Genomic DNA, 23,505 nt, shown 5'->3' with positions numbered 1-23,505 from the left:
TTATTACTTTCGTATTCAATGTTTACTTTTTCAATTATTTCTAAATTATTTTCCAAACAAGTTATATTATGTTTGTTAATTATTAAATAATGGTCTGCTACATTCGAAAAACCTATTTTTTAATTTTTAAATAAAACATTTAAAATATGATAATAATAAAATGCAATAATTGTGAAAAATATATATTGGACAAACAAATTGGATTTTTAAAGAACGTCAGAAAATAAATTAAAAAATCAATAAATTACTGCATTAACAAACAGATAGTAGCTTGTTAAAGGGAATTTTAATATTATAATATTTTAAATTAAACATTTTTTTTTTTTTTTTTACTGACTGAGCAAATATTTGTTATAATAAATTTTAAGTATCATGCTATCTATTGTGTAAATGTAAAAAAAGTAAAATTTAAAAAAATCATTATTGACGATGGGCTTATGTTCAAAAATGCTTTAATGAAATAAAAAAAGTAAGGTAAGAATGTTCTTTAATTTTGTATTTTGTGGAGTGGCTAAATAAGTTTTATATTATACAATTAATCTATATTATCATTATAATATAAAACAAAAGCATACCCAAGATTCTAACAAAAAAATATTCTAAGAATATGCCTGACAACATATTTTTAAACATATTTTAAAAAGCAAACATATTTAACGCATTTTTAAAAGCAAAGTTTACATTTTAAATTTCAGTTTTTTGCTGCTGAATATATGTTTAACATTGATTAATAAATAAATTTAAAATGGTAGTTGAATTGCCAAATCAAATATAATAATAAAAATCAAAGTGCAACAACCTCTTTCTTTTTTTTGTCTGTATTAAAAATAAACTTCAAGAAATAACAAAATTTGTTCACAAGGACATACAATTATTTTTAATAAAACTAACACTACTACTTAAAAAAAAAAAAAAAAAAAAAAATAATAAATAAAAATCTGAATCATTTGTACAAATAATTATTATTAAAACTATGCTATACAATTATTTCATACTCATGTACATAATACAATCAATTAAACCCATACATGCAGACATACATACGCACATAAAATACAAAAAAAGAATAAAATAGTTAATCCAGTAGTTGCAGAGTATTTAATTTTTCCCAACTGTAAAAACCAGCTCTTACTTGACGTCCACCAAAGAATCTTCCATTTAGATCAACAACAGCTGATGCATTAAAAAAAAATACAAAAAAAGAATATATTATTAAATTATAGAATTATTTATTTAATACTTTAAACTTTAAACACCATTATATTCTTTCTCAATAAAAATAAGCAATAATATATCCTAACGTAATTTTTCATTGTGATGTTAATTAGGCAATTCTTACGTGCAAAGAATTTTTTATGTTCAATTATTATTATTATTATTATTATTATTAATGAGACATGCAATCCTTTCCTATCACAATATTGCCATTTATAAAGTATGAAAGAATTTTAACAAGAAAAAAGTGAATTTTAACAAATAAAAATTCTAATTATGCATTGGATACATGTAAACTAGTGGTTCTAATTAAGCTTCTTTTTTTAACATCCATAATCAAACAACAAATTTCCCCTCCAGTGAAGAATTAGGCTAAGAAGTTTATCAGTAAATTGAATACTTTCATATGACACAATTTTGGAAATCTGTGATAGATGTTCTTTTGAAAACCTGTGCCAGTTTTAATCTGGCTCTTGAATTCTGAAGCAAAATCAATTTTTGACACAGCTGCCAGTAGTTGGTGAGGCAAAATTAATGAACATCAATATGTTGTATCCACCATGGCAGAAGTATCCATTTACCCTGAAATATTGAGGGCAGAATGTGTGCCCAAAATTTTGAGGCCTTCAAGTCACCTTAGTTGCATGCATGCAGGTAGATCCAAAATCACTGTTGTCTGAAATTTTATTTTAAAAAATTGCAAAACATACTGTACATATGTAATTTAATATAAGAAGAGTTAAGCAGTGATTTGCTGGTACCTTTTAGTACTTAAAATGTTAAAACTGGGAATGACTGAATCTGAAAATTTCTTTATTTTCCTCTCATCTTACTACAAATAATTTGAAAGAAGATCTTTGAAAACCTTTTTTTAGTTGCATAATGAATAAACCCAGGCCTAAATATCCATTTTAAGTAATTATTGTACTTTTTAAATAGAAAATATGTAAAGAATGTTTTTATCACATAAGATAATCTTTAAAGCAACTTCTCATGGAAATATACATGAACCTTCATCATTCAAAACAATACAGTAGATTATAAATAAAAAGAAATGATACAAACCTGTGCTTGGCTTTTGGGTTTTACTTAATATTCCTATATTGTACTGCCGTAGTGTACAAAAACTGGTCATGCTGATGATTTTACAACTACATGCATACTTAACAGAACCAATAAGAATTTTTTTCGATTTACTTAAACTGGTAGCACTGACTAAAATTACCTTACTATCAGACAAAGTTATTACTATGCTGACAAAATTAATAACAATGAGTTTTAAAAATTAAAAGCACGACCAGTAAATTATTATATATGGGTATTTTGTATAATCAGAACAATTATAATGCTCAAATATTCACCTAAGCAATTCAAATTTGTTATTACATCTATATTAAGCGTATAATCTGAAAATATCGAAAATAGGTCTAATCCACAGCTTTATTTCCATATCCTGGATTTGTGTATTTGCCATGAAATACCACAAATTATAATCAAATTTGACTGTATTGTTAATAATTATAAATTCTATCTACTACATTAACTTTTATTTTTACCTTTTATGGCAGATTCGATTCTTTTGAATTCTACAAATATTCTAACAGCTTCTTCTGGAGCTGTATCTGGTAATTCATAAATAATAACTTGTACTACATCACCATATTTTGTATTACATTCATCTTTAACTTCAGGTTCCAAATCTTGGTCAACCTCACCAGGTCCAACCATATTCTAAAAAAAAACATATACATACATATATATATATATATATATATATATATATATATATATTAAATAATTCATCATGTTGACCATTGTGCTACTAAAATTTAATATTAAATGAAATTTAAATCATCAAAATACACTAAATAAGTAAGTTAAACTTATCCAATTAATTGCAAAAATCAATTTTAAAATAAAATTGTTTTTATAATTTGTGAATATTATTTTAATGTAATTATAGAATTAAATACCAACTGAAGATGCAGGATCCAGTGAAAATTAATTCTTGGAATTAATAAAGGTAAGTTTAACTTACCTATTTACTGAGTTTCAGTGGTTTAAATTTAATTATATATATATATATATATATACATATATATATAATAGTAATTTTATTTTTAAAAATCCTAAATTAGAATAAACAATATAGTGTAGCATAAAAAGAAAACCCAATATTCGTAACACAAAAAAAATTATGTAACACCATGTCATAAACAAGTTAGTAACACATGAAACATTTTGTGCAGCAAAATCCCTTGTGATTCCAAAACACTACAGCTATCTATCATCTTTTGGCTTCAACAGTACCAGCTTACATTTTTTAAAATAGCCCACCCAAATTTCTGGTACAATCACTGAGCACAGTTTCTTGTAAATTATTACCACCACACAATTGTCTATGTATCTCAGCAACAGTCTATGCTTCCATGTGCAAAAAATTAATTACACCATGCATAAAAAATTTCACATTTTATTGACTGCTGTTTTTACCACCACTGAACAGAGTGAATGTAAAACAAGTTTATAACAAGATTACAGATAGCTGGTAGGCTACTCAGAATATGCCATCAGGTCTGCTTATATCAACTGGTTTATTTTCAACAGCCAATTGTGAATCAATTTTGTAAAGGCCTCGTATAGTTTTTAATATAATCTTGACTTAAGACATCTGATTATCACATTCACTATGGTGTTTTTGTTTCCAACTTATTTAACTAACCTTCCTAAATAATCTCTTTTTTTCATGAAATTGTATGATGAGGGATTGCTATATGTAAAAAAAAAAACACTTACAAAAAATAGTCCAATAGAAAAAAAAAACAGCATCACATAAATATAAATGATCTGTTCCTTGCAAGAACCCCAGTAAGTAACTTTGTTCTCTCTTTGTTCTCTGGGGTTACACCAAACCGTATTGAAATTAAACTTCTTTTATCTATTTTATTAAAAAATATTTAACATTTTACGAAGTTAATTAATAATAACCAATTTTTGAAGTCATCATTTTCACAAAATCACTTAAATAATAAAAAAAGATTAGTAATTATTACAATAATTCTACACAACATAAAATTAATAAAAAAAATTCAGAAATAAGTTCAAAAATAAACACATGAAACTGTATTTGAAATCTGAGAATAGAGAAGAGGAAAGTAATTTTTGTCAGAAACAAAAGAAATTATATATTCTGACGAAACTAAGATGTAATATAAAAGAATAAAATGCTTTTACAAATACAATGAAAAATACTAAAAATAAATAAAATATGGAAAAACATATTTTAAATTCTCAAAAATGTATTTTAATATAAAGTGTATTTTTTAAAACAAAATATTGCAAAAAACTACAGAAACTTATAAATTACTGTTGCTCAATGTATAATGCACCCTCAGTAAGAACTAACAACCAATAAACAAAAACCCTATTATACATATGGACCCACTTATCAAACCAAAAAAATACACACAAAGCAACAATAAATATTGATATAAATTAAAGATAATACAAACCCTAAGAAGAACAACTTTTGATGGACATTTCATAATTTCAGTAATACTAGGTTCTGGTCCAGAGCCTCCAGATCTTGGTGAATTTACTTGTGATGCGGGAGGAGGTGTACCAATTGTAGCTGGCGGAGGTGGTGGCATCATTTCTTTTTCATGTATAATACGACCGCCTCGTTTTGATGTCTTTTCTACCTGTAACGCCATTGATATACCTTGTTCCTTTTTACCAAGACCTTGACCCTCCTACAAAGAAAAATGAAAACTAAAAATTATTGTACTATAGATAATACAATAAAAAAACAAAAATGCAATATCTTAACAGTTAAAATAGCGTGTATAAAGTTTTTTTTAAATTGCATTTTAATATAATTCCTTAAACAGTTTCAAAAGCATATAAGTATATAATTATTAATAAATAATTTTTACAAAATTAAAAGCAAAACGCTACAATTTAATGTGTAAATGTAAAAAAAAAAAAAAAAGAATTATTAAAAAAAACATCACTGAAGATGGGCGTAAACCTGAAAACATTATGGGTGAAAAATTAAAGGCAAGAGTGTTCTCTAATTCTATACTTTGTGGAGGCTGAAAAAATATATTATATATATATATATATATATATATATATATATATATATATATATAAGTATTTATATTTTTTAATATTAGGAGCAGATACCTAACTTTAGTGTTTCCTGAAATCAAAATGGATCAATTTAAAGCATAATAAATTTTAATCAAACATATTTTTGTATACTCACCCGAACCTTTATATATATTAATTTTTTTAATATATTAACTGTTTCTCTAGAGCACATTCTTTTCTTCAAGATTTTACAAAAAAACTAATAGAATTTCATGTATGATACAAACATATACAGTCTAATGTCAATTCTATGCACAAAATGGAGATTAGTTTGTATCATCAACAGCACTAAGGTTATATTTTTAAAACCTTAACATACAAATAATAAACTTGAGGTATTTATGTGTAAGACAGTGACGGGAGACACCTAAATTTGCCCTATTTTTAAAGTACTGTTAATTATTGTATTTAGTTTCCTTTTGTTAATTATTAAGTTGCATATAATTTGTATATTTAACCTCATCTAATTAATGAAGTCAAATTAGACAAGGTTAGTGGTGAATGAAGCGAGCATAGGTTATATTTAGTTATGTTGATTCTGTGCACTGAGAAACCGTATGTATATCAGCATAATCTACAGTCACTAACCTCATCTAATTAACATTAAATACACAACTTATTAATAACTATAGTTATATTTAAACTAATTACAATAACTAACATACAAAATAGCAACAGAAAGAGCGAAAAACAGCACTACTTAAAACAGACGCAAATAGAGTGATTCCCCCTATTAATATGCAAGCACCAAAACCCATAAACTGATTGGTAATTTAATCAATTAAGATTAACAGTAACAAATAAAATATCAAGATATCGAACAAAATTCTTTAGTACTGCTAATAATTTTTGACAATTGCATTCTATATCATATCATACAAACAACTGAAAAATCAACAGTCCGGGAATAAATTTGAACTAGCTAAATTAGAACAACAGTCACTTATTTTTTTATTAAATGACTTTCACAATTTGCAAACTAGCTACACAAAATTAAATAGTTACATTGTGAATCTAGATGTGGCATAAGTTACAGGATAAAATACAAAAATTTCTTTATGATCCAAATCTTTTACCCATCAAACGATTAGGTTAAAATGGTTTATTAAATTCCAATTCTAGTACAATTGATTGAATTTTATGGTGAAACCAATACAGTCTCTCATTCTGCCCAGATTATAGATAGGACTGAATTAACTTTGAATGAAGAGTACCAATCTTTTAGGAAAAGATTCTGTGTTCTTTCTTTAATAAATTCTCTAACAAATTAACACTTAATTCAAATACTTAAAACTGTACCTTAAAACCATATTTAGCCATTATTTTGGCAGCAACTGAAGCACCATAAACTTTAGGTGCTGCTGCTGTTGTTGATGACGATGACGATGATGAAGATGATGATGATGGTGATGATGATACAGTATCGACTGAAGGCGATGTCGATGTTGGTTCTTGTAATGAAGGCGGAGGAGCTATTGCTGCACCAGTAATTCTAGGACGATCAACAGCAGCTGCTGCTACTGTTTCTTCTTCTTCACTATCACTATCTTTACGTCCAGCAAAACCACTTTTTCTCAACTGTCGATCATCTGGAGGCTCAAATCGTGTACTAAACATAAAATTGTCATCAGTTACAATCAGAATTTTACAAAAATTATACAAGCTGGGCCAAAGGAATGGAGATTTCTTTTCAATTTTGGAAAGACTGTAGGTGGTTTAAGTATATCTACCACCTAGTAGCTATAAAATTGTATTACAAAACTTGTGTCCGCAATCAAATTGTTCACATGGAATTTCATAGACATTTAAATCATTTTGCCATGCTCCTGTCCCAACTGCTCATTCATAGTTTGGGTATTTCCCAAACTATGAATTGTGAAGAAACATCCTCAGCACAAAGAAGTGTACTTGCCAAGGTTAAACAGCCCTAACTGCAAATGTTGAAACTTGTTTTGCAGAATCCAACACAATTCATTAATGACACAAGTCATTCCAGATCATTTATAATATTGTATACCAAGTCTGGGAAGAATATTATCAAATGATTCAAATTTTTACCAAAAAAATTGCAGTTTGTTCAAAAAACTGAAGCCTCAGGACTTGAGAAATCATGAAAATTTTTGTTGAGTTAGATAAAGCTGAAAATTAACAAAATTTTCTTCTCAATCTGTAGAAGTTAACTGAACTAAATATTTACTTAAATGGTTTTGTTAATGAACAAAATTTCTGATACTTTGTTAGGATATTCAAAAAAGCTTCAGGAGCAAGCTTTCAGTTTGATGTTATATCTCATTCCAGACCATCATTGGGTTATATTTCTTTGAAAATGAGAATGTTCATGCAACAACTGTTACTCCCAACTTGATAAATTTATAAAACAATCAAGACTTTTTTTTAAATTTAAACAGATAAATAAGAAATATTTATCTAAAATATTCTGAGACATATGCTATGCACAAACAATTAAAAAAAGAAAAAAAAGAAAATCACAATAATATTTAACTTACTTATCTCTTGATCTCTGCCTTTCTTCCCTTCTCCTTTTCCTTTCTTCATCTTCTCTTTCCTTTTCTCTTTCTCTTATTTCTCTTAAATCTACAAAACAAATATTCATTTAATTTACTATTAAATTATTGTTACATTATCCACTACAAAAAGGTATTGGCTTTGAAGATATACACAAGAAACATATGGAAAGTAATATTCATTTTACAATAAGACAATAACAAAAAGAGTCATATATTATTCATAACAAATACAGTTGTATAAAGTTAAATGTATGATCTATACTTATGTAAACCAAAAGTACAGCACTTTTCTAACAATCATGAGATTCTCTGTAGTTTTAATGAAAATTCTTCACTACAAAAATACCTTGAAAAAATATAATTCAATGTCATAAACCATTTTGGATAACTTAAGAACTGTAACAGTAATTTTAATAAATACCATACAAAAAACAACCATTCGAAAGCATTTTAAAATACTTAAATGGCAGATAAATTTCTGTTATATACATTAATTCTCATCTATATAATATCTAAATGAAGTTGTGGAATGTTGGAAATGCACTCTTATCAAGAAACCAGACAAAACCTCCACATAGCTTTATGAAATTTTCTCTAATTACTACAAGTTTTTTTTTCAAATAAATTTCAATATAAAACAAAATCAAAAAATAATTATGTCTTTTTAATATAAAACTTAATTTATTCCATTAAATTCAATACGACTTTATTTCTTCTAAAAAATATACAATTCTTTAAAGCAAATGACTGGCTGCATATGTTTCATTACATATGCAAAACAGATTAACAATAATAATTAATATAATAAAATAAAATATAAATGCTTGGAACAAAAATTATTAACTTTACTGATATTACAACAAAAAATAAAATATTTAAAACAAAAACTACTGTGACCATTTCTAATTTTTTCAATTTTCATTGTAAAAAAATTTATTCTGAAAACTTTAAATGTTTTTTTTTTTCTTAAACTACATGCCTTATGCCTTATACTAGTTCTCTATATAATCTCCATATGAATTAAGACATTTATCATAGCGATACACCAGCTTCAATATACCCTCATCATAATCTGCTGCTGCCAGTCCATTTACTCACTGATTAATAACAGCTTTTTTAAGTTCATCGTCACCCACAAACTGCTTACAGCTCAAAAATTCTTTCAATTTCCCAAACAAGCATGGCAGTCCAAATGGCTGTGGCTTGACCTTTGTCGGCCTGGTTAGTGATTAAGGATGATGCCATTCACTTAACTGCCGTTTTCTCTCTGGCGTGTAATACGAAATTCATGTTTCATTGCCGGTAACAATTGAATTAAGGAACTCATCACCTTTTTCTGTGTAGCGCATCAAAAATTCCAAAGCAGATCCCATTTGGATTTTTTGTGACATTCTGTTAAGACGTGCGGCACCCAACGTGCACAAACCTTTCTGAAGCCTAAATGGTCATTAACAATGAGACCAATAACAGCTCTGAAACATCAGGAAAAAGAAGGGCCAGGTCAGAAATTATTGAGTGACGATCTTTTCTGATTTCATCATCGACGTGTTTCAACAAGTCCCCGGTGATTAATGAGGGCCTACCCGACCGTTCTTCATCATGCACATTTATTCTGTTATTTCTAAACCTTTTACACCATTTTTGGACGTTTCTTTCATTCATTACATTATTACCATACAGAGCAACCAAATGCCTATTAATTTCAGCCGGCTTAACGTTGAACCGCCTAAAACATATGACTCCACATATTTCACAGTCGGCGGCAACATCGATTTTCCTATCCATTTTATAATGTAATAAGTCAAAAGTAATCAAAAATACTACAACATGACAACTTACAGACATCAATGCAGTGTGTACATTACTAGTGTGGCCATGAACAATACAGGTTCGCCAACCTTAAGGAGAGAAATTTCTCAGCGATCTTTACTTTAGAGATATCCCTCATCATTATATCAGATAGATCATTGATAGAACTAAACTTCTGATACACTTTATGAATTTAAAAAAATTACAATTGCACCATACTTGTTAACTGCACAAAAAACCACTGTCTTTCTAGCTTAAAGTCACACCTTACTTTATTTACTACAAACTTTGTAAGTATGAGTAAAACATATTAAAAAACATATACAGTACAACAGAATCACACCAAACCAAAAATAATTATTGTTAATTTGTATTATAAACTTTACTTTTATCAAAATTAATAAGATAATATTTTAAAAAATGAATTATAATTCATTTTTATTCCCTTTAATTTAAGTCCCCAAAGTACAAGTCTGCCCATTTTTTGTAAGTACTAAATTATTAAAAAACATCAATTAAAAGCCATTTGATAAGATTATTACAACTTAGAAAAAGACAAATTTAATGATACTCTTAAAAATGTATCACAAAACAAAAACGTATCTTTGAAGAATATTTCAAGATATAAGTCTTACAATTTTAATTTTAACTTACATATATCTTTAAACAATTTTCACAACTTAACTTGATATAACATTTACAAAATATAGTTTAAGTTATATGTCAATGTAACTCTTCAAAGACAGCCTTTTTTTCACTAAATTTTTCCTTTTCAACATACATCCAATGTAATATTTTAATTATTTTTTATTAATAAGCACTTACCTTATACTAGTTTGGTATTTTAAACATAACTGAATTACTTCTAATTTTTAAAATATAGTTGGACAAGTGTTTCAATAATAAAATTTCACAACTGAAATTAATTATAATATTAAAAAAGCTAAGTAGATACGTTGATAATTGTCTTTTTAAGTATTGGGAAATTCAAAAACTATTGAAAGAAATTCGCAGCAAGGATCAAGGAAATTATATACCTACAATGATATAGGTAGGTTATGATAAGTAGGTTCCTGAAGTTTTTTCTTTTTTTTTATGTTGGATGATGAAAAGTGTCAAATAATTCTGACAATTTTTTTTTTAAATTGCTGATATAGTTCACAATTTTGTTTTTTTTTTCAAATTGTCACAAACCAAATGTAATTTCTACAAAAACCAAGACAAGTAATATATCTATATCATGAAGATCCATACAACTGTTTTGGAGATACATAGGCATAAATAGTCAAATACACTATCCTAATTTGTCGTGAATATAAAAGTTTTTAAGATTTGAATAAACAAAGAGCTATTATCCTACAATATAATATCTACATATCTACAAACAAATACAATACTCCACCACAAGTAAACCAAAAAACAATTATGCAATTTTGCATACAAGCTGAAAAAGAAATAACTATAAATACAAAAAAGGATTTTTCTAAGTCGCAAGGGACTGTAATACAGTTGAGACAAATAACAACTATGGTAGACTTCCACCACACAGAAAAAAAGATTAAGTACAAATAATTTTTTATAAACGTTAAAAAATACATAGACTTTGTGATCAAAAAATTAAAAAAACATCTTAATTTTTATCAAAAAGGATTTACTTATTCTTCTGTATTGATATTGTCTCCTTCAAAGTAGTCCTCCAGAAAAGCAAACACACTTATGCCAGTTAACTTCAAGCTACACACTTATGTTTCTTCCAATCCTCAGAACATCAAAACATTTGTGTAAAGCATTTTCTGGTACAGCTTTAGAATCACACAGTGATTTTTTTTTATTATTTCATTTATCACCACAAATAATTGTCTTTTTAATGTTCACTTAATCAGTGGGAAAAATAGAAAAAATAACAGGATGCCATGTCTAAAAAAATCATGATTATAACATCAATATGGTATTATTTTTGGGTAAAATTATTATAAACTAATAGTGAAGTGGGAACTGGAGTGTTATCAGCTCCTGAGTTCACTCGGCTCTGTACAATACACACAACACCTGATGGTTCACTTGGCTGCGTCTATATTATATAAGCTGGCTCTGCATTAGAATCAGTCAGTTTTCTTCCAATAGCCTTCATGGACTCAATGTAACATTACATATAAAATTACAAAAAAATAATAAATATGTTACATATTTAAATAAAAATAATTAAATATAAATTACAAAGGTTTATTTATTCATTAACCAGCAATGGATTACAATAATTACATCTAATCAAGGTACAACACCAAGATGACGATTATTTGACATGTGCAAAATTCAAGAATTGTTTGCCCAAATTTATGATAATTTTCTTTGGATTGCTTCACATAAAATATGTAAAACTGCTAATAGTGTTTGTTGATCATACGATCTTATGGTAAGAATTAATAAAGAAAGGATGACACCATTGTAATTGAAAAAACAATAACAAAAAACTTAACATTTGATTGAACTTGGTGTGTTTTGTTTTGGTCTTGCTTCTTTAGGAAGCGTTTATCAGATGACTGAACCTTTGTTTCAATATTTTAATCATACATCCCATATTTTGTCACTGTTATGTCAGTTAATGATAGTTCTACAATGTTTTTGCGATGTTGCTTTTGTTGAAAATTCAAGTTTTTAAATAAATTTTCCTGCTAATCATTTCATACCCAAAATGTCAATCAAAATTGTTTTACAAGACCCCCATAAGAGATTACTACACTTCTGCAACTCTAATTGTGATTTGATGATTAGTGAACACAATATCCTTTATTTTATCTACATTTTCATCAGCTAGTGATATTTAAGGACATTAAGACTTTTTGTCATGTTCAACATCTTCATAGCACCTTGAAACTGTTTATACCATTTGTAATCCTTGGTGTCAACATAACATCCTCATCAAAACCCTAACTAATAATATCTTCACTACTTTACTGTACTTTTAATGCAAAATTTCACAAAAAATTAAATTTAGAGTAAATAAAGTGGATTACTTAGGAGTAAAGTATTTATTAAATATTTCGAGAAATAAAAAAATGGAGAATTTCACTGAACCAGTTACATGACTGATAAATAAAATAAACTGTCCTATATGTAAAATTAAATAATAAGTAAAAATAATCCTTGCATAACACAATAGTTAATAAAATTTTTAAATACCTTTAACAACTTTTTCATAATCATTTGGCCACATTGGATCATATTCAACGCCATCAAAGTTCCAATCTAAATCCTTTGCAGTAATATTACCCTGGTGACCAAATCCATAATTTCCACCTCGACCATCCTTTAGGTAATTTAAGATAAAATTATTCACATCTATTTAAACTGACTTTTTTTTTTAGTTAAAATATGTTATTTTTTGCATTACTAGAATAAAATTTCTTAAGTAACTACATCTTAGAAACAGTAACTGAAGAATTATTACCTGCACTAGCAAACATCTTTTGCTAATCTTACAATATATTTCAAAAGAATATTTTTATTGATGTTTAAACCGTTCCATCGCATATATGCATACATTTCATGCTGCTTCTAGTTGAGTTTAAGTAATAAAATTTCTCTTACTTGTTCACTTCTTAAGAAAGTACATAATGATACACTTAAAATTGGAACTTACTATAGAAGAAAATAAAAAAAATTTTCTGACTATCATATACAGTCTAATTATACCTTTTAATCTATCAAAAACAAATTTAATCCAAATGAAAATCACTTTTTATGCAAACAGTAAAATCTCAGACATTCAGACTTCTCAAAACTGAGTACACTCATAATCAGAAATAATAAAAATAAAAAATATAATAACAATATTTTGTAATATCTGTTTCCTTTTGTGCTTTAGTAAGAATGAAAATTGGTAATATAAACTTTCACTTTCTCATAAAAACAAACACAAAATTCAATATGGTTTTATTATTTTAAAAACTTTAAAAATTGTCAGAAAATATCATTAAATACAAAAAAAATGTACTATAGTGTATAAGCTGTGTCCATATAGGGAATAAACATACCTAATTTATCATCAACTTGACAAGTTTGTTATAAGGTTTGTCATTTATTTATAGGCGTACAATAAAATATGAATCCTTATCAGAGTTTTGTATTGTTTTTATATATTTTTAATAAACTATAATGGATTTAATGATAAAAATTCATTTTGTTTAAAGTTATTTTAAATACTGTAGGTTAAGTTTGACATAAGTTTATAACATTTTTTTTTTATGAAAAATGTTATTTTAAAACAGTCAGTCAAAGAATATAAGTGGATGATAACTTGCTAAAATTTATCCACATCTTCAAATTTACATTTAAAATTAAGCAAAGTAAAACACAAATAAAATATAAAAAATATAACCATGGTTTGTAATACTTTTGAACTCCATGATAAAAAAGAAATTCTTTAGCTTTATTTTCCAAAGTGAAGGTTAACCTAAACTAAACTGCGAACATGAATTATGGTTAAATATAACAAGATATGGAAATACTTAAATTATTACTTTCTAAAATATTATTTCTTTTAAACAGAACTAAAACTTATGTAAGGTATAAAATAAATACGTAGCTTTTCATTCATGAATTATCAAATAAGCTCAAAACTTGTTTGAAAAATTTCATAGAAATTTTCTATATTTTGTTCTAATTACAACCACATAACAAGAAAAAAATTACATCCATCAGGAAATATGGTAACATCAATCAGGCAGTAAACAGTTTTTAAGTTAACATATTTTACCTCTACCTAGTAACAAAATAATACTCTTCCAATAATCTAGAAATCCTCAATATTAATGCATTACAACAAATTGTAATAACATACCTTAGGAAATGGGAATGAACTGTTAGAATTAGAGTCATCGTCATCCTTTTTTGATTTTAAATCTATAACTGGAGCTAATGTATTCGCTTTACGAATCTGTTCTCGTCTTGGCTGCAAAAAAAAACACAGAATAAATAAAACAAAATATCAAAATTGTATTAATAATAATTAACAAACTAGCAATTTATCAGGTTAGAAATTTGGATTTCCACATTCGCCAAATACATGTATAGACGTAATAATTATAAACATAACACCTTAATAACAGCATATTATAATTAAAAAAAAAAAAACGGTGCAGCTGAGGGGCAATTACAAAGTATTAAAAACAAGCAACTTAAATATAAGTTCATAAGTAATCTAAATGTTTACCACTTTAAGCGAAAAACTATCTCACCTGAGTCTGTGAAGCTTTTTTAAGTTGCAACTGTGATTGAAAAAGTTTTATTCCAGACGACCATCCTGCTACATGATCCGATTTCTGCTTTATGGCATCAAAGTCGTCATATAACGACATTTTGAACTGTGAATAATACAATTACTTAAAACGTAACCTCAAATAGTAAACACCACATTTGCTGTAACATGCTGACCAACATCATAATATACATAACCGTTAGCATCCAAAAGATTTTTAAAAGTACGTTATTATTGTACGTAACAAAACTTTAAAAATACGTGTTGTAATAGATGAGAAATGTGTTTTCAGTAAGGATAGATAAAATTGTTTTATCACATAATATTCAATTTAAAAAAGTAAATACTAATTGAAATATAAAATTCGACCACCCAATAAAAATATTAACTCTCGAATATAAATTTTTACTTATAATGCAGAGTATTTCACTTTTAACTCGAGAATAAACAATAAATACATAATTATATAAATGTTTTATTTTCATAACAGTCATATATGGCACCTCTAGCGCAATAACAATTGTTTCTTATTCTCATAAAAACTCTAATTGTGCCACAGCTTGTATAGTTGTAATTGTAAATAATAGTAATTATACCAATAAATGTTTGCTGCACTGTGTTAAACTACGATGGATGCTGTACATTAGCAATTGTTTCACAACATAACCTAGTTTGGAACATTACGATCAGTTGATAAACTATTTAAAGATTTTTTACTTTGATAGGGCTTTAGATTTATTATACTGATTATCATGGCAAGTTTTTTGTTAAGTGAAGGTGAAAAAATGTTTATTCTACATGGTGTTGAGGTAGTTTTTTTTCAAAAAAGTTATCCCTAAAATGTATTAGTTTTATATCAGACCATCAAAAATAACCAAAGAAATATAGACACTGATATCTAAAATTACAATTTTTCCAGTATTAAAATTAATTCGTTATCCATGTTTGTTATATTTTGTATGGTTATTTAAATTTCAACTACATATACATTAAGGTTAAAATGCAACGAAAGTTTTATGGTGTGTTTTATAACATCATTGTACATGAAGATAAAGTTATCAAAACTTACTTTTGCACGCAAACCAGCTACACTTTTAATGCATAATATTTTATTTAAGATAAATGTTCAAACTCTTAAATTAATATATATGTATTACATTTATTAGCAGTTTTCTTGCCTTTTTTCAAATAACATAAATTTATAAAATTTGTTCTTTTGTTGTAATTTGTTATTTTGTTCTGTTCAAGTATCATAATGTTATCCTTTCTCATTGCCATCTATATTGGATTATAAGAATTTTTTATTATTAATAAACTTGGGTTAAATTTTTCAGGATGATTTTAGAAGTGATGGTCGTTCTCTGCGTGATTATAGACCTATGGAATTGGAAACCAACATTGTTAGTCATGCAAGTGGTTCAGCACGTTTAAGACTTGCAAACACAGATATTTTAGTTGGAATCAAAACAGAAATTGATGTTCCTTATCCAGAAACTCCTCATCTAGGAAAAATAGAATTTTTTGTTGATTGGTAGGAGAAAAAATACTTAATATTAAATAATCTAATATAATTTTCTATCACTAAATTTAAAAAGATACAGTATCATTGTAAGAGATTTTATTTTTTACAACCAAAATTTTATTTCGAGACAGCAATCATTTGGTTTGATTCCATTAAACATTTATCTGTTAATTTAATCTAAGCAAAATGTACAGTAAAAATACTGAGGAACGATTTTTTTTTTTATTTATTATGTAAACAAAATATTAATTTTTTACTTACATTCTTCAAATAATGTAAGAGATGCTTTGTGGAATTGATAGTTGAAGAATTGTAACTAGATTATATGGTGATGTTAAGTTACATTATAATGAAATAAAATAATTATTGTACAAATAGGTTTTATTCTCACTAAACTTATCTAATAGTAAACAAACCATTATTTATCAGAAATGTTAGAAAGTAATAATACCAATACATCCATTCAGTATTAATAATAACAATATCCAGCACTTAGTACATTATGTCAGCAGTTGTGTTTTACTGGTAGACAGCATCATTTTTTTTTTTTTTAATTTATAATAATTATAAATAATGAAATATTGCAGTATGAAAGCACTGACCACATCATTCTGCATTATATTTATATTTATCCGTGATCTACAGTATAAAATAGCTAAAAAATCTCCATAATTAGTACCTGTTGTTTAAATTAATACTTGTGATGGTAGCATATTCTTGTTCCACTTCCAACATTTATTTATACAAATAGCATTCATTTATGTAATGTATATGTGACATCTTATTTCATTTCAAAGTGTACATCATTGAACAATGTATAAATGCCAGATTTTACTTTAAAAAATTTACTGTCAGCTGATTAATGTTGCTTGCAGTACAGTAAAAAAAAAAAAGTTGGAAGGCAGAGGTAGATTTCACCAGTGGTAAGTAGATGATAAAAAAGATTTCCTCCTTAAAGTTAAGAAAAACTTAAGATTTACTCAATACAACAATGGTTGCATGTGAAAAATTTCACATGTTTAGCATATGACAAGCCCATCTTCAGTTCCACCAAAATTTTGGTCATCCCTTGCCGTACAGTTGGTCATATCAAAAATTGTTTCAGACAAAACTTTTAGGTAATGTTTAGAGGACTAAAAACCACTTTAAATCGATTCGATACTGTGCCTATTAAGGGAGGAGTTATGATATTTTTTTGTCTTTGAAACCCCATTTCCACCCCCTGGGCCAATGGTTGGTGATATAAAAAAACTACTCAGATAAGTTTTAGGCACTTATCCAAAGAATAGTAGGAACTTTAAACGAATTCAATATTTTACTTAAGAAAGTTATAGTAATATTTTGTTTTTTGAAAACCCCCATTACCATCCCAATGGTTTGATTTTGCTCATTAACAAACTCGATTGAGATTTTGGGTTGTTGTATTTTATGTGTCAGTTTAAAAATGATTGACGCAAAATTACAGCAGTTATCATGTCCACAAGAATAAATATATTTATATATATAAAATATATATATAAACTGTTGAACTGACAGTGTTTTTGGGGTCTGGGGGATTTGAAACTGAAAGATATGTCAAAATTTTCCAGAAGTCAAATCATTGTACCTATTACAATAGGTAGCTTTCTTATGAAATCTACCTAAAAGTTTATGAATTGCCTTTTCTATTGAGGGTTATGTTAGTTCATATGGTTGCTAATCTATTGATAAGTTATATCAGTATTTAGCAAATACATAGTAATACAAGGAAATCTGTTCAGTAAATATCATTATTGTAGAATGTTAGTTATGGAATTTGAAAATGCAAAATTTTTTTATAAACACTTCCAAAAATATTGCCAACAACATGCTAGTGAAGAAATACTTTATACCACTTACTGCTCCATTCAGCGTAACATTTCTGGAGTATTCATTTTGTCTCCAACTTGACATCAATGGATTCTTTGCTTGAATCAACTGAAAAGCAAATTATAAAAAGATACTGATTAAGAAAATTATAGAGGAAAAATTAGCTGAAAGAAGGTTTCAGGAATGTTGTCAAAAACATTATCAGTATTGTAAAAAGAAATTATTGGAGGGAAATATAACGTATAACTTTTTAATGTGCATAATTTATGTAAAATGTAGGGACACTTTTTCGAAGTTACCCTGTAAAAATCTTATACTTCTTGCAGGTATTTTTATTAACAACTCTAGTACATCTAAACTCATTGTTACACAACATTATAAAGATAATTTAAATGTTTGGCTTTACTCCCTCACTTAAACAACTCCCATCCCACATTTCAAAATCTAATTAACAGAGCCGTACAAGATTAAATAATCTTGTCGTTATTCATAATTTGAAAACAAAATGACCATTAATTTATCAATTATATTCCCAAGTTATTTACTCTTGGTTAAAAACATTATGATCACAAACTTTAAATAATTTCTGCAAATATAAAATACATCTCAAGCTTAAGGACTTATGTTAGATTTACAGTAAAGTCATTTCTCTTATTTTTATTACAGTTCAGCAAATGCAACTCCAGCATTTGAAGGAAGAGGAGGTGAAGAATTGGGTTTAGAGATCAGTAACGGTTTAAGTCAAGGATACAATTCATTTTTATTAGAACAGTTGTGTATATTTAAAGGACAACAGTGTTGGAAATTATATGTCGATATTTTAATATTAGAATGCGGTGGTAATTTATATGATGCTATTTCATTAGCTGTAAAAGCAGCATTACATTCAACGCAAGTACCAAGCGTATCAGGAACACTATTAGATGGTGGTACTGTTGATCTAATATTATCAGATGATCCATTTAATTCTCAGAAATTAGATGTTTCTAAAGCACCTGTTATGGTCACACTTTGTAAGGTAAATATAGTACTGTTAATTTTTATTATTAAATAAAATAAGTATTACAAAGAATAATTAATGAATCGGCACGTATATATATATATATATAAAAGAATGCACTGATATTAGCTTAAAATTCAAGACTGTGGAGCCAGTCTTAATGATTCTTTTGTCAATTTTTTTACTAAGTTTTGAGGCTGGTGGGAATTTATTTAGATAATTCTGATTTTAGATGAACAAGAAGATTTAAACAGCAAGTGTCATATTTTAGTATCACTTAGCTTATAATAATAATATTTTGGTTCCTGACTAAATCATTTCTTTAAAAGATAGGTATATATTTTCAGTGAGTGAAATATAGAAAAAAAGGATTTAATTTTATTCTGGTATTTATTTTATTGAAATTAGGTAATGTTCTAAAAATATACAACTTTAGAAAATTGGGTTATGTTATTATTTTCATAAATAGCTAATTGACAATTTTTTTTTCAAATACTGTTATACAGTTCCCATTTCAATCAAAGTTAAATCTGATAATGTTAGAATACATTTTATTCTTGTATTATCATTCATTGACTTTGTGTAGAACTAAAACAGAAATCTTATCTGTAATAAAAAAATTAATTCAGTTGATAATAAACATGTAAAATAAATAGTGTAATGGAAGCTACTCATTGTTTTCCGTACAGCAGAAGGAAAATATACATAGAAATATTCAGTTAATTCATATCTGTTTATCCAGTTACAATTATCATAAAATTTAATAAATTTATTAATTCTTAGATTGCTGATCCTGCCTTGCAGAACCACATAATAAAAAAATGTATAAGTAGTATTATATAAATTGATAGAAATAAATGTATTCATTTTTAATTTTATTAACTACTGAATAAATTTTACTAATTTCATTGCTATTCTGTAGGATTCTGAAAGTCTCTTTGTATCAATCATTTCAAGTGAGATATTTCAAATATACACAAAAATTTATTCTGTATAATTAGACAAAACAAAAAATGATATTTATTATAATTAGTTTATAACTTAAAAATAAATAACATATATTTTATGACTTTAAAATGAAAGTACAAATAAAATGTCAAAATTCAATTTTTAGCTAGATTAAGGGAGAAATTCATAGTCATAATAAAATTAAAATATTTTTTATTATTTTTTTTTTTATGTAAAACTCACTTTAACCATTTTAAAGAATTTGTTTTTGTTCTAATTAATTTTATTTCTAAAATCCACTTTAATCACAATTTTTTTTAAAATTATTTTTAATCAACATAAAAAAATCATGTGTAATAACATGACAAATAAATAAAAACTAAAAAGCAAAGAACATAATATGAAAGACACACATTAGTTTTTTTTCAGTGTAGTTAACTGTATTGTTTTTTTTTTTTAATAGATCGGCGACAATTTTGTTGTAGATCCAACAGCAGAAGAAGAAATGTGTAGTGTTGCTAGTATGGTTGTATCTGTATTAGAAGATGGTTTTGTAACTTCAGCCTTTAAAACTGGTTCTGGATCTGTACATCCTGAAACTTTAAAAGATACATTAAAGGTATTTTAAAAATAATATTTTAGAATCCTCTTGATTTTTATCAAAATTTAAAAAAGAGTATGTATGGTTTGAGTCACGGATTGTTTTCACTAATCTTTGTTTCTTTTTCTCCCTGTTATCCCCTTTATAATCCCTTTCTATTGTGTGTTTTTTTTTTTTTTTTATATATATATATATATATATCACTATTGCAAAATTATTATTTTTATTCAGTTTTGTGTGTGTGAGTGTGTATGTGTGCACGCGCACAGATAGTAGCACTGTATGGAAAAGAAACATGGACCATTGGGAGGAAAAATAATGGAAAAAAGACTAGAAGTTCTAGACATGTAAACACGAAGAAGATAAATTGAAAAGAAAAGAGAAGAACAAGAAAAATTGAAAAAGAAAAAAGAAGTTAAAAAGTGAAAAACAGAGTAATATAATTAAAGTAATAAAACCAGAAAAAGAAACCGTATAGAGTAGGGCTTAAAAAAAGAGCAGTGACTGAAAGAGACTGAGTGATTACTAGGGATGAGCAGGTAATTTTCCTGCATGTATTCAAAGTGAATGGTATATTATACATAAAGAAACTAAAAATATATCTTAATGACTTTAATCGGATAAATAATGTATTTATTTATTTGTTATTTCTTTTAATATTTATGGATTAAATTTTAAAACAAGATTTGCATTACTTTTCATACAAAACAGGTCAAAGTCACCTACCTATCCCTGGATTTATTGTAAACGGCAAAATTAGTATCTAATATGAATAAAACCACGTTTTTTAATATCAGATTTCCTTTAGTTAATTTACCTGCAGTTTGGTTAGCTATATGCATTTATGTACATTTTTAAATTTTCCCCCTAAAATCACAGAGTTAATTACTGATGTTTAATTTATAAATTTTTCTTATTTAATTTTATAAAACTGTACACTTTTGTGCATTTGTAGAATATTAATGCTTGTTTTGTTGGCTCTAACTATTTTGCTTTTTCTATGTTTAAAATAACTCTAATATATTATTTTACTGAAATTAATGTTTTTAGCATTCATATTATTCCTCTAAATTATATTTAAATTTTATTAAATAAACCACCTAGTACAGAATATTGAGAAAAGACAAATCTTACCTTAATTATCTCAATATTCTGCACTAGTGATTTATTTAATAGAATTTAAATATTCTCTCATATTCCTAAATTCAGACTAATTAATTTGATTTCTAAATATTCATTAAAGAAGAATTTAGGAAAAAATATTTTGATTTGCAAAATGATATTATTTAAAATTTTTTTACATATCCAATTAAATTTACTGTTTTATACATATAAATAAATAGTAAATAACACGAAGGTTCTTGTGGTAGAAGAGAAAGATTAGAAGAAAGAAGAAGATATACTGGAAGAAAGATAGAAAGAAAGATTTATTTTTTTTAAATTAAATATAGGTTTTGTTAATCTGCACTCAAAAGTAGTCTAGCTTATTTGTGGGAGAGAACAGTCAATTTTTTTGGCTAAATTTGTGGTATTTTTTAATAGAAAGTATTCCTAGGTCACACAAATTTGAAAACTTTTTAAACAGTATGTTGCTCTTCTTTACCATGCTATTTATTTAACACTATTCTAAATGAAAACTTTTGTATTACGTAATTTTTATTTTAATACAGTATAGCATATAAGAATAATTTAATATCATCAACAAATACTTTAGAATCAGTTTATTTATCTTATTTCTATCAGCTAAATTACATAATCATGCCTTTTGTTTTAAGAAATGAATTTTATAATACGTAAAAAATGCCAACCTCTATCAGGATCTAGAACCTTCAGGATGAAAAGTAGATATGCTTCCATTCTGACATGAAATCAGTAAAGATGGAATTTAATTTAATTTAACAGTATAACATAAGTAAAACAAACTTAAAATACATAATTCATATAAGACAAGTTTGTGTAGACTAATATATTTTCTGAAGTGAGGTGGTTAATGTATATAAATCAATGTGTATTTTTTAATTCTATTATTTTGTTACAGATTGGAAAAACTATTGGTGATACGTTAAATAAAGAATTAAATAAAGTTTTACTAGCAGAAAAAGAGTTGGGTACTAAACGACAACTTTTTGGTTTTCTCAGATAATTATGTTTTTTCATTGTATTTATAAAAATTCATTCCAGATTATTTTTTTAATTTTTTAATGTACTGATTAAATAAATATGTTTTGTTCATTTAATATAGTGTTTTTTATTTCTTATTTTATCTTTTTTCTTATTTTTTACTGTAAACTTAACTTGATTCATTAGTTTATTTCTTGCACTATTCCTCTGAATTCCTTATTAGCTTATTAGACTCCATTTTATAAATTTGAAATTCCATTTCACTTGTATCAAGCTAAATATCTGACAGTTTGTTTAAACTGGATAAACTTTCCTCTCACTGGATTATTCTGAATAATTCATTAATTTGGATCATGTGCTAGAATACATCACAAATTACTTAGGTGTATGAAATTTTTTACAACCTTAGATAACGAAAGTATATTACACAATATTATTAGTAGAAAGAACTACTTCCTGTTAATTAAGTTGTACAGTTAAGAATGTTTCATAAAAAATAAA

The 23,505-nt window shown here is 26.4% G+C and overlaps 2 protein-coding genes across 2 annotated transcripts; one reads left to right on the top strand and one right to left on the bottom strand.

Moving 5' to 3' along the window:
• Nucleotides 1-943: 943 nt before the first annotated feature.
• On the bottom strand, nucleotides 944-15,130 carry Spf45 (splicing factor 45). Its single transcript, XM_075378691.1, has 8 exons — nucleotides 14,945-15,130; nucleotides 14,548-14,658; nucleotides 12,888-13,014; nucleotides 7,878-7,965; nucleotides 6,670-6,979; nucleotides 4,728-4,967; nucleotides 2,772-2,946; nucleotides 944-1,173 (listed from the first exon to the last, which is right to left on the bottom strand). The coding sequence occupies exons 1-8, from the start codon at nucleotides 15,062-15,064 to the stop codon at nucleotides 1,076-1,078; spliced, it is 1,269 nt and encodes a 422-aa protein (XP_075234806.1). The 5' UTR covers nucleotides 15,065-15,130; the 3' UTR covers nucleotides 944-1,075.
• A 441-nt stretch (nucleotides 15,131-15,571) lies between these two features.
• On the top strand, nucleotides 15,572-23,120 carry Rrp42 (exosome complex component Rrp42). Its single transcript, XM_075378813.1, has 5 exons — nucleotides 15,572-15,773; nucleotides 16,299-16,495; nucleotides 19,001-19,352; nucleotides 20,746-20,901; nucleotides 22,922-23,120. The coding sequence occupies exons 1-5, from the start codon at nucleotides 15,717-15,719 to the stop codon at nucleotides 23,024-23,026; spliced, it is 867 nt and encodes a 288-aa protein (XP_075234928.1). The 5' UTR covers nucleotides 15,572-15,716; the 3' UTR covers nucleotides 23,027-23,120.
• Nucleotides 23,121-23,505: the final 385 nt, after the last annotated feature.

The sequence above is a fragment of the Lycorma delicatula genome, chromosome 11, assembly GCF_047948215.1.
Source record: "Lycorma delicatula isolate Av1 chromosome 11, ASM4794821v1, whole genome shotgun sequence".
Taxonomy (NCBI): domain Eukaryota; kingdom Metazoa; phylum Arthropoda; class Insecta; order Hemiptera; family Fulgoridae; genus Lycorma; species Lycorma delicatula.
Note: the sequence above shows the minus strand (reverse complement) of the source record. Positions and strands in the feature narration are given on the sequence as shown.

Excerpts from the sequence above, each read along its gene's own strand:
- Spf45 (XM_075378691.1), bottom strand. The coding sequence starts at position 15,064 with ATGTCGTTATATGACGACTTTGATGCCATAAAGCAGAAATCGGATCAT. Across the intron at positions 14,659-14,944 it reads AAAAAGCTTCACAGACTCAG|CCAAGACGAGAACAGATTCG; the intron begins GTGAGATAGTTT and ends TTTTTTTTGCAG. Across the intron at positions 6,980-7,877 it reads AGGCAGAGATCAAGAGATAA|TACACGATTTGAGCCTCCAG; the intron begins GTAAGTTAAATA and ends TTTTATGTTTAG.
- Rrp42 (XM_075378813.1), top strand. The coding sequence starts at position 15,717 with ATGGCAAGTTTTTTGTTAAGTGAAGGTGAAAAAATGTTTATTCTACAT. Across the intron at positions 16,496-19,000 it reads ATAGAATTTTTTGTTGATTG|TTCAGCAAATGCAACTCCAG; the intron begins GTAGGAGAAAAA and ends TTTTTATTACAG. Across the intron at positions 19,353-20,745 it reads TTATGGTCACACTTTGTAAG|ATCGGCGACAATTTTGTTGT; the intron begins GTAAATATAGTA and ends TTTTTTTAATAG.